General features: G+C 42.0%; 1 protein-coding gene across 1 annotated transcript in view; it reads left to right on the top strand.

Moving 5' to 3' along the window:
* Positions 1 to 5,772, top strand: part of LOC135524272 (leucine-rich repeat-containing protein 4C-like) — a 136,826-nt gene extending 131,054 nt beyond the window's left edge. Inside the window, exon 3 of the mRNA XM_064951671.1 lies at positions 321 to 5,772. Coding sequence (XP_064807743.1) covers positions 377 to 2,314 — 1,938 coding nt within the window. The 5' untranslated portion in view covers positions 321 to 376 and the 3' untranslated portion in view covers positions 2,315 to 5,772. The remainder of the gene's footprint in view (positions 1 to 320) is intronic.
* The last annotated feature ends 9,070 nt before the right edge of the window (positions 5,773 to 14,842 follow it).

Genomic DNA, 14,842 nt, shown 5'->3' with positions numbered 1-14,842 from the left:
AAACACACTGCCAAGGTCATCGCTTATTCATATTGTGGCACACAGTGGGTATTAATACGTGAGTGTGTGTGTGTGTGTGTGTGTGTGTGTATCTATTGATTTCTGAAGCCTTTTTTTCAGACAGATTATATATGGTTTATCCTTGTAATGTCTCCTTGCACAAGAAACACATTAACAGGCTACAATGAATATGTCATCACTTAAAAACCAATGTACACGTGATGTTTATATCTTGGAAACAAATTATAATACATGATGGGCTTGCATTTACATTCCTCCCTTCTAACCCATCCTTCCCCTCTGTTCTTTTCTTGTTTCAGCCAACTCCATCACCGCCTCTTCCCGAAAAGTGGACGACCCAGCCAATGAATTATGAATGTTGAACAAGATGACCTCTTCTCGGCAGCAGCAGACGATGAGAGGTCCTAGGTGGAACCGGGCCCTGTCCGACCCTTTGTTTGTGCTGCTTCTAGCCCTCCAGCTCCTGGCGGTGGCGGGCCTGGTGCGCGCTCAGACCTGCCCCTCTGTCTGCTCCTGCAGCAACCAGTTCAGCAAGGTGATCTGCACGCGGCGGGGGCTCCGTGAGGTCCCAGACGGCATATCCACCAACACACGCTACCTGAACCTGCAGGAGAACCTCATCCAGGTGATCAAGGTGGACAGCTTCAAGCACCTACGGCACCTGGAGATCCTGCAGCTGAGCAAGAACCACATCCGAAACATTGAGATTGGGGCCTTCAACGGCCTGGCTAGTCTCAACACTCTGGAGCTGTTTGACAACCGCCTCACCACAATCCCCAATGGGGCCTTTGAGTACCTCTCCAAGCTCAAGGAGCTGTGGCTGAGGAACAACCCCATCGAGAGCATTCCCTCGTATGCGTTCAACAGGGTGCCCTCGCTACGGCGGCTGGATTTAGGGGAACTCAAACGCCTCTCGTATATCTCAGAGGGGGCTTTCGAGGGCCTCGGCAACCTGCGCTACCTGAACCTGGGCATGTGCAATCTGAAGGAGATCCCCAACCTCATCCCACTGGTCAAGCTGGACGAGCTAGAGATGTCAGGGAACCAGCTGACGGTCATCAGACCTGGCTCCTTCAAAGGGTTGATCCATCTGCAGAAGCTGTGGATGATGCATGCCCAGATCAAAACCATTGAAAGGAACTCATTTGATGACCTGCAGTCGCTGGTGGAGCTCAACCTGGCCCACAATAACCTCACCCTGCTGCCCCATGATCTCTTCACCCCCCTGCACCACCTGGAGAGAGTCCACCTCCATCACAACCCCTGGAACTGCAACTGTGACATCCTGTGGCTCAGCTGGTGGCTCAAAGAGATGGTGCCGGCCAACACCAGCTGCTGTGCCCGCTGCAGTTCCCCAGCCAGCCACAAGGGACGCTACATAGGTGAGCTGGACCAGAACTATTTCCACTGTTACGCACCTGTAATTGTGGAACCACCAGCGGACCTGAACGTGACAGAGGGTATGGCTGCAGAGCTGAAGTGTAGGGCCAGCTCTCTGACCTCAGTCAGTTGGATTACGCCCAATGGCTCCATCATGACCCACGGTGCATACAAGATCCGCATTTCTGTGCTCAACGACGGCACGCTCAACTTCACCAATGTCACCATGCAAGACACGGGAACCTACACCTGCATGGTAAGCAACTCAGCAGGCAATACCACAGCATCTGCCACTCTCAACGTGTCTTCCACAGAGAACGTTCTCAGCTACTTTACCACAGTAACAGTGGAGACCATCGAGCCAGTGCACGACGAGGGGCGCTCCACCGTGTGGCAGAAGGTGGGCCCCACCCCCTCCGCCGGATCCTGGGAGACTGTGTCGTCCACCTCCACCACCACCACAACGGCCCGGACGCCCCTCTCCACCCGGGCCACAGAGAAGACCTTTACCATCCCTGTCACGGACCTGAACGACAGCTCCATGACCGGCCTGGATGAGGTGATGAAGACCACCAAAATCATCATCGGCTGCTTCGTGGCCATCACCCTCATGGCCGCCGTTATGCTAATCATCTTCTACAAGATGAGGAAGCAGCACCACCAGCAGAACCACCATGCGCCACAGCGCACCATTGAGATCATCAATGTAGACGAGGACTGTGTGACAGGCGGGCCGGCCATGGAGGGCCACCTGAATCTGCCCCCGCTGGAGCATGAGCACCTGAACCACTACAACACCTATAAGTCTGCGTACAACCACGTCTCCACTATCAACTCCATACACAGCTCGGCGCACGAACCTTTGTTAATCCGGGCCAGTTCGAAAGACAATGTACAAGAGACTCAGATCTAACCATTTTTTCATAATGAGACGAACTGATGAAATTACAAAAGGGACATTATTGGATATTAGTTATAAGGATTATGGATGTGAAGTGGAGGACTTGACTGACTATTTGTCCAACGAATCAGTGGTTGATGATGTTTATTCAATGACATTGGGAACTAGGGTATGTCTAATGTTTCAAAAAATGTCTTTACAAAAAAGAAGTTATTTATTTAAGAAAAAAATCTATTGTGACTAAATCAAGAAAAAACTGTATTCTGCAATTATTTTTTCAGAACTTATTTCATCAGATGTTTAGTTTTCTTAATTTGAGGGAGGATGGTTTACTAATATGCTTACAAACTCTATGTGAATCTCAAATTAACCATGTTCTGGTTTCCCCCAATCTGTAAGTGATGGCAAGTTGGCAACCTCTTTTTACCCCACATACTTAGATCATTTCTAGATCACATTAGAGATTTCCTCCTGCCACAAATTAATTGATTAAATATATTGTGAAAATCTGTTAATTTAGATGGATTAAAAGCTTGGTCGTTATCTGAGGGTGAATGCTGGGACTGTAAGTGATGAAATCTGATAACACAATATTTCATTAAATCTGCCACTCAAATTAGATACAGACGTACCCTTGGCTCTGCCATCAATAGATTAGGGACGTTAAATGAGGGAAGTGTGATCCAAACTATACCATGGCCAACTGTTAGCAACAAATGCTTCATAGTTATCTCACTGTGTGTATTACGCCAGAAAATTACGTTTCACACAGTGTTTGTCTCATTTACACGTTGTGTATTCATACCATTTGTGATTCCTTCTCTATTCCACTTGCTCTGATCCATCATAACTTTGTGAGTCATGGAGATCGCATTGGCAAATACAGTCAGGCATATGAGAGCTCCCTGAATGTCATACCACCTTTTCCCATCCCACACCAGCTGTTATGATGGTTTACCATATCATCACAGATATGGGTGCTATTCCAGATCATCTTATCTGCAGTCTCATTGCAAATCGCTGAAAATTGCTATATGATATTAATGTGGTTCCTGACACAAATACTTGTCCAGGTGTTAAGAGAAATATTGATTTGTGTGACTTGATTTAAAAAAAGAGCCCTGGAACACCACCAAGGATACTGATAACTCTCCTGTGTTAACTCTCTATGACCCCTGACTTAAACCAGGGCAGCAAGGAGCAGACTGGTGAGTGGGAACTGGGGCTAAGGACACCGAACATAGCTGTCCTAGCACATTGCCTATCTATTGTCTGTTCAAACATTGGGCACATAGGCACGACAGGCCCAGATTCACACCGTGCCCCTGCCAAGCTCAGGACGAGGGATAGAGGACAGAATGCCAGGGTTCATGCAGAGAGAGAGAGAGAGAGAGAGAGAGAGAGAGAGAGAGAGGATTTAGGGATGAGGTGTGTGGCTTCGAGCAGATGTTCAGGTCACACCTGCATCTCTCTGCCTCAACCATTACACCATTTCTATTTTAATCGACATACCCTCAGGGCTTTGGGTGGACAGTGCTTCACAGGCACCTGCTCCCTGGAAAAACATTAAAAATGCCCCACAGTAAAAAACTGGTGCCATAAATAAAGAGGCCAAGCAAATACCCTTCACATCCAAGGCTTAGCCACATACCCCAGGAGTCTTTTTTATAGATTGTGCATCAATCTAATTTACTAAACCAAAAAATCCCCATCAAAATCCATCAGTTTAAGCTAGAGATATCAGTTTTTTGTGTCTGAAGCGTCCGAACGGTTTGACTAATTTAACCACTCTATGGAAAGTGGATACCCCAACAAATGTCACGGAACTCATCTGAAGGTAACCGGTTTGAGAAACGAATGGAAGTATTAAAATAGTTTTTTTCCTACACAAAAAAGGGGTTCAATATGTGTAAAAAATATATATATTCAGTACATATATTTCCTGAGTTTAAAAAAATGATCGACGAGATTTAGGACATACACTTTAAACCCTTGTTGAATGTGTTATTCAATGCGTTTCTATAGGCCCAAATCAATATTTTATTAAATCGTTTTTTAAATATATTTATTTTCTAAAGTGGTCCTAAAATTCTAAATCAAATAGCGAAATGCTCCATAGTATGACCATCTTAAAACAATTCCATTTGTCAGCATAGCACCCCCCCTGCTTTTCTTTTTGGTCTCCACTCCCTCCATAATGTTAAACATCTAAGAAAGGTTATGCAACAGTGCTTTTTCTTTTTCGGGTCCATTTTGTTTCTGAGAAATAAATGATTGTGTTCTATTTTAAATTCTCCAGAAGAATGAGGGTACACAGATGTCATCTAGTTATTTTCTGGGAGGAAGCACTATTAATGATATGATGTCAAATACAGGAGTGGGCTGATTCAGTCACCATGGAAACCATGACCTTAAGCAGAAAGGCATGCGCTATCAGAGCTCCCATTGGCTAGCTAGATGCTTTAACATTATTCAGAGTCAATTGAAAATGGTATGTCTGTGGATAGTGTTATTTGAAATGCACCTCAACTATGAAACAATATGCTTACAGTGATGTAGTAGCATTTCATTCCCTTGCACTTGACCAGTGTATAGTATTAAACAGCAGAGTATGGAGGTTGTCACGGATTATAATGATATAAGCGTCACCCTTGTTGCTTTTCCACTTAAACCCAGACAGTAAAGGATGCAGAATCGGGGAATAGACAAATCCCGTCATCAGTTTTAAACGTCACTTCTACTGTATACTTGGACAGAAAGACTAAATCCTCAAAGATGAATGAATAACTTATTTTAATGTCTTGTGGCACGTTATGACCTAATTATAATTCAGGTAACTCCATTTTACATGAGCTTCTTCAACACAGTTTTAGTCAACATGAAACAAACATGTTCATCAGTGTGGCATCTCTGCCAATACAATAACTAAAGATGTTTACATGGAGTTTAGCACAGACGTAAACCATCTGTTGTGAGTCATTGACGATGTGTTTGGGGTGATCATGGTGGGATCTGGATCTCAAATTTTTAAGTAAGAGAGTTTGTCCATCATCCCTTCTCTTTCATTTGGTTGGTAAATGATTTGGAGACTTTTATGGTGCATTTATTGCAATTTAGTAAATCTATCTCATTCTTTATGTATTGTATCTCAATGTTTTGGTTGGGTAGGAGGGACAAGATGCTTTTAGCTCCACATTATTTTCTCTGAGAAGGAATACTGTTCTAGTGGTAGATTTCTATAAAAACACATTTTTAAAATAAATAAAAAAATAAAAACGTTTTAAATTTTAATTTTACATGTGCCAACAACCTGTTTATTAAAGTGAAAAATAGAAACATACTGTAAAATAGTAAGACATTGATTTTCATGTTAGCATACTTTCATGACCTTAAAAAAACATATGAAGATCGATTATAAACCAGGAGTTTGTAGTTCATATATGTTACAAATAAACTATTGTTCTTTTTTATGTATGGTCTGGTTCTTATTTACAAAAATGTTTTACACAGTTTTTTTCAATGCTAGTATTTTTGTTTTTTAACATCGTTTTTTTTCTCGATAGTAGGACTGTTGTTTTTTTTTTTTTTTTCATAGTAGTGACAAAACACAACACATACCACCCAGAAGTGTTTTATGTGCAAAGAAGGTCATCCGTTGATGTTACACTATAAGGAAGTGAATCTGACAGATGAGTACAGACTGATAATTGCCTTTCCTCCTACTATTCATTGCATATAGGATCACAGTCTCAGCCTATAATTAAGGTGATTGTCAGCAGGTTACCACAATGACTAATGTTATTGTAAATGGTTGATTATCTCCAGTGGGAACGATTATCAAATTACCACAAGCTTTTGTCTTTGCTAAATGTCATTTTAAAGACCTGGAAAGTGTGAATGATGATGGTTGAATTATTGTACAATCTGCTGAGGAACAGGAAAATGTAACAAGGTAAAAATGATACAAGGTGCCTCTCAAAATAAAAGTATTGTGGTGTTACTTTAATAATTAACTCTGATTTAGTAACCATAATAGTGAAAACACCATCAGCAATTAGTGAGCACATGTCCTTACACTACTCTAATGGGAGGAGAGAAGATCTGGATTTCCAACTGCTCTTGACTTTTTCACACCAAGGTTTATGAGATTAGGATTAAATTAATCACAGAATCTGATTGTAATTCCAGATAATCAAGGCGAGTCTAATGTTAGCACATGTTACATAACTGGAGATTCAGATGCTTCGGGGGAGGAGAAGAAGCATTAGCAATGAAAGTCTATGCATTTCAAAATGTTCTGCAACTTGGATGGATTTTTGTGTGTGTGTGATTGTTTCTGTAATAACAGGGTATACAACAGTGGAGGCTCCTCAGAGGAAGAAGGAGAGGACCATCCTCCTCAGTGAATTTCATAAAAATAAAAATGCTGAAACATAAAAAAAGTTATCATATTTAGATACAACTACACTAAATACAGTGGAGAGAACAAGTATTTGATACACTCCCGATTTTGCATGCTTTCCTACTTACAAACCACGTAGAAGTCTGACATTTTTATCATAGGTACACGTCAGCCGTGAGAGACGGAATCTCAAACAAAAATCCAGAAAATCACATTGTATGATTTTTAAGTAATTAATTTGCATTTTATTGCATGACATAAGTACAGTGCCTTGCGAAAGTATTCGGCCCCCTTGAACTTTGCGACCTTTTGCCACATTTCAGGCTTCAAACATAAAGATATAAAACTGTATTTTTTTGTGAAGAATCAACAACAAGTGGGACACAATCATGAAGTGGAATGACATTTATTGGATATTTCAAACTTTTTTAACAAATCAAAATCTGAAAAATTGGGCGTGCAAAATTATTCAGCCCCTTTACTTTCAGTACAGCAAACTCTCTACAGAAGTTCAGTGAGGATCTCTGAATGATCCAATGTTGACCTAAATGACTAATGATGATAAATACAATGCACCTGTGTGTAATCAAGTCTCCGTATAAATGCACCTGCACTGTGATAGTCTCAGAGGTCCGTTAAAAGTGCAGAGAGCATCATGAAGAACAAGGAACACACCAGGCAGGTCCGAGATACTGTTGTGAAGAAGTTTAAAGCCGGATTTGGATACAAAAGATTTCCCAAGCTTTAAACATCCCAAGGAGCACTGTGCAAGCGATAATATTGAAATGGAAGGAGTATCAGACCACTGCAAATCTACCAAGACCTGGCCGTCCCTCTAAACTTTCAGCTCATACAAGGAGAAGACTGATCAGAGATGCAGCCAAGAGGCCCATGATCACTCTGGATGAACTGCAGAGATCTACAGCTGAGGTGGGAGACTCTGTCCATAGGACAACAATCAGTCGTATATTGCACAAATCTGGCCTTTATGGAAGAGTGGCAAGAAGAAAGACATTTCTTAAAGATATCCATAAAAAGTGTCATTTAAAGTTTGCCACAAGCACCTGGGAGACACACCAAACATGTGGAAGAAGGTGCTCTGGTCAGATGAAACCAAAATTGAACGTTTTGGCAACAATACAAAACGTTATGTTTGGCGTAAAAGCAACACAGCTCATCACCCTGAACACACCATACCCACTGTCAAACATGGTGGTGGCAGCATCATGGTTTGGGCCTGCTTTTCTTCAGCATGGACAGGGAAGATGGTTAAAATTGATGGGAAGATGGATGGAGCCAAATACAGGACCATTCTGAAAGAAAACCTGATGGAGTCTGCAGAAGACCTGAGATTGGGACGTTGATTTGTCTTCCAACAAGACAATGATCCAAAACATAATGCAAAATCTACAATGGAATGGTTCAAAAATAAACATATCCAGGTGTTAGAATGGCCAAGTCAAAAGTCCAGACCTGAATCCAATCGAGAATCTGTGGAAAGAAGAAAACTGCTGTTCACAAATGCTCTCCATCCAACCTCACTGAGCTTGAGCTGTTTTGCAAGGAGGAATGGGAAAAAATTTCAGTCTCTCGATGTGCAAAACTGATAGAGACATACCTTAAGCGACTTACAGCTGTAATCGCAGCAAAAGGTGGCGCTACAAAGTATTAACTTAAGGGGGCTGAATAATTTTGCACGCCCAATTTTTCAGTTTTTGATTTGTTAAAAAAGTTTGAAATATCCAATAAATGTCGTTCCACTTCATGATTGTGTCCCACTTGTTGTTGATTCTTCACAAAAAAATACAGTTTTATATCTTTATGTTTGAAGCCTGAAATGTGGCAAAAGGTTGCAAAGTTCAAGGGGGCCGAATACTTTCACAAGGCACTGTATTTGATACATAAAATTTGTTACAGAAACCTTTGTTTGCAATTACAGAGATCATACGTTTCCTGTAGTTCTTGACCAGGTTTGCACACACTGCAGCTGGGATTTTGGCCCACTCCCCCATACAGACCTTCTCCAGATCCTTCTGGTTTCGGGGCTGTCTTTGGGCAATAAGGACTTTCAGCTCCCTCCAAATATTTCCTATTGGCCACTCCAGGACCTTGAGATGCTTCTTGCAGAGCCACTCCTTAGTTGCCCTGGCTGTGTGTTTCGGGTTGTTGTCATGCTGGAAGACCCAGCCACGACCCATCTTCAATGCTCTTACTGGGGGAAGGAGGTTGTTGGCCAAGATTACGCGATACATGGCCCCATCCATCCTCCCCTCAAAACGGTGCAGTCGTCCTGTCCCCTTTACAGAAAAGCATCCCCAAAGAATGACGTTTCCACCTCCATGCTTCACAGTTGGGGTGGTGTTCTTGGGGTTGTACTCATCCTTCTTCCTCCAAACACGGCCAGTGGAGTTTAGACCAAAAAACTATATTTTTGTCTCATCAGACCACATGACCTTCTCCCATTCCTCCTCTGGATCATCCAGATGGTCATTGGCAAAGTTCAGACGGGCTTGGACATGCGCTGGCTTGAGCAGGGGGACCTGCAGGATTTTAATCCACGACGGCGTAGTGTGTTACTAATGGTTTTCTTTGAGACTGTGGTCCCAGCTCTCTTCAGGTCATTGACCAGGTCCTGCCGTGTTGTTCTGGGCTGATCCTTCACCTTCCTCATGATCATTGATGCCCCACGAGGTGAGATCTTGCATGGAGCCCCAGACTGAGGGTGATTGACCGTCATCTTGAACTTCTTCCATTTTCTAATAATTGTGCCAACAGTTGTTGCCTTCTCACCAAGCTGCTTGCCTATTGTCCTGTAGCCCATCCCAGCCTTGTGCAGGTCTACAATTTTATCCCTGATGTCCTTACACAGCTCTCTGGTCTTGGCCATTGTGGAGAGGTTGGAGTCTGTTTGATTGAGTGTGTGCACAGGTGTCTTTTATACAGGTAACAAGTTCAAACAGGTGCAGTTAATACAGGTAATGAATGGAGAACAGGAGGGATTCCTGAAGAAAAACGAACAGGTCTGTGAGAGCCGGAATTCTTACTGGTTGGTAGGTGATCAAATACTTATGTGTCACGACTTCTGCCGAAGTCGTTGCCTCTCCTTGTTCGGCTGGTGCTCGGCGTTCGACGTCACCGGTCTTCTAGCCATCATTGATCCATTTTTCATTTTCCATTGGTTTTGTCTTGTCTTCCCACACACCTGTTTTCAATCCCATTCATTACCTGTTGTGTATTTAACCCTCTGTTTCCCCTCATGTCTTTGTCAGAGATTGTTTATCGTCAGTGTAGTGGTTTTTGTATACGTGCGCGACGGGTCTTCGTACCCATATTTATTTATATTCATTTTTCTATTTAGTGTTAGGGAGCATGTTACTTGGACATTATTAAAAGACTCCATTTTACACTCCGTTTGACTCTCCTGCGCCTGACTTCCCTGCCACCTATACACATATGTCTGACATTATGTCATGCAATAAAATGCAAATTAATTACTTAAAAATCATACAATGTGATTTTCTGGATTTTTGATTTAGAATCCGGCTCTCACAGTTGAAGTGTAACTATGATAAAAATTACAGACCTCTGCATGCTTTGTAAGTATGAAAACCTGCAAAATTGGCAGTGTATAAAATACTTGTTCTCCCCAATGTATATTCACTTGTCACCAAAAAATTTAATAAATCACATTGTTTTGCAATGAAGGTCTGCAGTAGCCTCAACAGCACTGTAGGGTAGCACCATTGTGTAGCCGGAGGACAGCGAGTTTCTGTCCTCATCTGGGTACATTGACTTCCATACAAAACCTAGGAGGCTCATGGTTCTCACCCCCTTCCATAGACTCACACAGTAATTTTGACAACTTCCGGAGGACTTCCTCCATTCTAAGAGCTCTTGCAGCATGAATTGACATGTTGTCTACCGATTCAAAGGATCAGATAATTAATCTAATACTGAAAGCATACGCTACAGCTAGCTAGCACTGTAATGCATAACACGTGGTGATTAGTTGACTCAAAGAGAGAGAAATACAATAGTTGAACAGTTCCGAACAAATGAATTTCTTCCAAAATTATGGAGAAGCAAGAGAGAGAGATAGCTATATTTTGTAGTATATTTTTGTTCACTTTCACTAATTTAGTTATCGAATGCAGTTAGCTTGTTTAGCCTACTCAAACACCCAGCTCAAACAAAGAGGGATGCTATGTTAGCTAGTTGGCTATGGCTATCCAACACTGGAGCTCTTCCAAGTCAAGGTAAGCTGTGGGTATAATTAATTTATTGCCACCGGGGCCCACTGGTGTAACTGCTAAACTGCTTACTGACTGTACACTGTACTGCATGATTGTAGCGGGTAAACTAATGCGTTAGTTCTAGTAGCTATGTTGACTGGATAGCGGTCATGATATGAAGGTTTGGCTCTGAATGTTTTTTTGCTTAGACACAGACAGCTTATGTGTTGCACACGAAGTCCACAAGCGAAAGGAAAAGTTGAGAGGAGGAGAAAGCGTAGCCTTTTGAGAAAGAATTACAGGGCATTCAGAAACTATTCTGACCCCTTAACTTTTTACTAATTTTGTTACGTTACAGCCTTATTCTAAAATGGATTACATTTTTTTTCCCTCATCAATCTACACACAATACCCTTTGACAAAGAAAAACATTTTTTGAATTATCACATTTACATAAGTACAGTATGCAGATCCTTTACTTTGTTGAAGCACATTTGGCAGTGATTATAGCCTCGGGTCTTCTTGGGAATGACGCTGCAATCTTGGTACACCTGTATTTAGGGAGTTTCTCCCATTTTCTTTGCATATCCTCTCAAGATCTGTCAGGTCGGATGTGGAGCGTCTCTGTACAGATATTTTCAGGTCTGTCAGGGCTCTGGCTGGGCTAAACAAGGACATTCATAGACTTGTCCTGAAGCCACACCTGTGTTGTCTTGGACGTGTGCTTAGGGTCGTTGTCCTGTTGGAAGGTGAACCTTCGCATCAGTCTGTGGTCCTGAGCACTCTGGAGCAGGTTTTCATCAAGGATCCGTTCATCTTTTCCTTGATCCTGACTAGTCGCCCAGTCCCTGCCACAACCATACTTCATCGTAGGGATGGAGCCGGGTTTCCTGCAGATGTGACACTTGGCATTCAGGCCAAAGAGTTCAATCTTGGTTTCGTCAGACCAAAGAATCTTGTTTCTCATGGTCTGAGAGTCTTTAGGTGCCCTTTGGCAAACTCCAAGCGGGCTGTCATGCGCCTTTTACTGAGGAGTGGCTTCCGTCTGGCCACTCTACAAAAAAGGCCTGATTGGTGGAGTGCTGCAGAGATGGTTGTCCTTCTGGAAGGATCTCCCATCTCCACAGAGGACATCTAGAGCTCTGTCAGAGTGACCATCGGGTTCTTGGTCACCTCCCTGACCAAGGCCCTTCTCCCTCGATTGCTCATTTTGGCTGGGCGGCCAGCTCTAGGAAGTCTTGGTAATTCCAAACTTCTTCAATTTAAAAATGATGGAGGCCACTGTGTTCTTGGGGACCTTCAATGCTGCAGACATTTTTTGACACCTTTCCCTAGATCTGTCCCTCGACACAATCCTGTCTCAGAGCTCTACGGACAATTCCTTCAACCTCATGGCTTGGTTTTCACTCTGACATGCACACTGTCAACTGGGACCTTATATAGACAGGTGGGTGCCTTTCCAAATCATGTCCAATCAGTTGAATTTACCACAGGTGGACTCCAATTAAGTTATAGAAACATCTGAAGGAAGATAAATGTAAACAGGATGCAACTGAGCTCAATTTCGCAGCAAACATCCTGAATACTTATGTAAATAAGGTATTTTAATTGTATACATTTGCAAACATTTCTAAAAACCTGTTTTTGCTTTGTCTTTATGAGGTATTGTGTGTAGACTGATGAGAATGTTTTAGTTATTTAATCGATTTTAGAATAAAGCTGTAATGTAACAAAATGTGGATAAAAGGAAGGCGTCTGAATACATTCCGAATGCACTATATATACTGAACAAAAATATAATCTCAACATGCAACAATTTCATTGATTTTACTGACTTTACAGTTCACATGATGAAATCAGTCAATTTAAATATTCATTAGGTCCTAAACTATGTATTTAAATTGACTGGAAATACAGATATGCATCTGTTGGTCAGATACAAATGGGCCTCACAATGTGCCTCAGGATCTCATCATTGTATTTTTGTGCATTCAAATTGCCATCGATAAAATGCAACTGTGTTAGTTGTGCATAGCTTATGCCTGCCTGCCCATACTATAACCTTACCATGGGGCACTCTGTTCATAATGTTGACATCAGCAAACCGCTCGCTCACACGAAGCCATACACGTGGTGCCTACCAGCCTGTGACCAGATTTTGTAATCTAACACCTTGACTACATTCTGGAGGCATTGTTGAATGCGAGGCCAGTGCATCAGTAAGCACTGCGTGAGCTGCTGTCTGAGCCTGCAAGGAGAGCTTACAGCTGCCTTACAACACAGCAGGCTAATGTGCTGTTAGAAATGTTTAAATGTACCCAACCATTTTATTCTCACGTTTGAGCTCTCAAAACAGCATGACACTACTGTAAGTCGTCAGATATTAATACGTTTGCTTTACTATTGATGAGAGTGGGGATATGATGACATAAAAAAGCAGCTTCAGGTAACAGTACAGTCTAAGTAAAATCTGCAGTATGAACTATTGTTTACAAAGATCTGCATATGTATGTACAGTACCGGTATCTTCCAAAGCTCTGTTTCCATCTTCTTGTTTACCTCTCTCCTCCAGTGTGGTTATACAGTAACAGTGGTGATCCATGGTGGAGCTGAGTTCACTACTGCCCAAGCAAAGCCAGCTAATTACTGAGCTGAAGGACTGCTTAGTGAGCCTTGCTCTTAAAAACCCAACATGCCTCTGAGACCATGCTGGGCAGAAGTCAGTTGCAAAAAGCAAGGTACACTCTATTGTATTGTGTTCCCATAATCCCATTAATTATCTTTAAATTGATTAAAAAAACACTTGAAAATCAATTTACTGTTCCTAACATTGATCAAAGCAGTCACCAGAATTCAACAATTCATCAACAACCCAGAGGATTTGCACAATGTTATGTAAAGAATGACTCATATAGTTAGAACCCATTTCTGCTTCTAATTAGGAGAACCAATATTTAACTGGAATTCTGTGTTGAATACGCTGCAACATTGGGTGGGCGGTGGGTTGAAGCTGGACAGAGAACCAGAAGAAGCAGTCTCTTTCCCAGGGGACTGACAGACAGCCATCATCCGCTTGCTGTGCATTTGGACAGTGATCTTTCCCAAGCTGGAGTCAGCCTGACAAACAAACACATACACCACATACAGTACATGTACAGGATTTGGAGAGTTACAGTATGCCAAATTGAGGGCATTGCAAGGATTCATGATGGATAGGGATAGGGTCCTGAGTTTCAAAATCACATCTCCTGATGAGGAAAACTCTGGGCCCTAGTAGTCTAGTGTGATGATGGATAACAATAAATTATGATGAGAATAAAATAACATTTCACCCTTGAGACAAACAATCAAATATTTTCATTGCTTAGGAATGTCCTAAATTCGAGCTGTGTCTATTCCCCACTGCTTTAAATATTAGTAAAGTTTGTAAATAGTAAAACTCATGCAGCACATGATATATGTAATTTCACTCTAGGCCACTATAATCACGTTTTTCAACTGGATCCCCATTATAGTAAATGGGAAAATGGCAATTTTTGGGGTCAATCTTCATGTAAAAAAACAAACAATTAGAAGACAATCATGGAAACAATATTTGCTTCTAATACACCAGATGTATGTCCTTGAACCAGTTATACAGAAGAAGTTATAAATGATTCCAAGATGGCGTAGCAGTCAGACGTGTGTTTCGTCTTGTCCTGTCCTGTCCAGTGTAAATATAGTTTTTCCTTACATATTTCATATATATTTTAATATCACTTTCCATCTATGGACTGAATATACTCTCCTGCAACCCGCTTCACCCAATGAGGTACGGATCTGCAATTTGTATACTTAAGAACCGGAACCCCCATCAAAAGCTAGCTGCCTACTAGCTAGTAGTCAGTTAGCCATTGCTAGGCCGAT

The sequence above is a fragment of the Oncorhynchus masou genome, chromosome 31 (assembly GCF_036934945.1).
Source record: "Oncorhynchus masou masou isolate Uvic2021 chromosome 31, UVic_Omas_1.1, whole genome shotgun sequence".
Classification (NCBI taxonomy): domain Eukaryota; kingdom Metazoa; phylum Chordata; class Actinopteri; order Salmoniformes; family Salmonidae; genus Oncorhynchus; species Oncorhynchus masou.
Note: the sequence above shows the minus strand (reverse complement) of the source record. Positions and strands in the feature narration are given on the sequence as shown.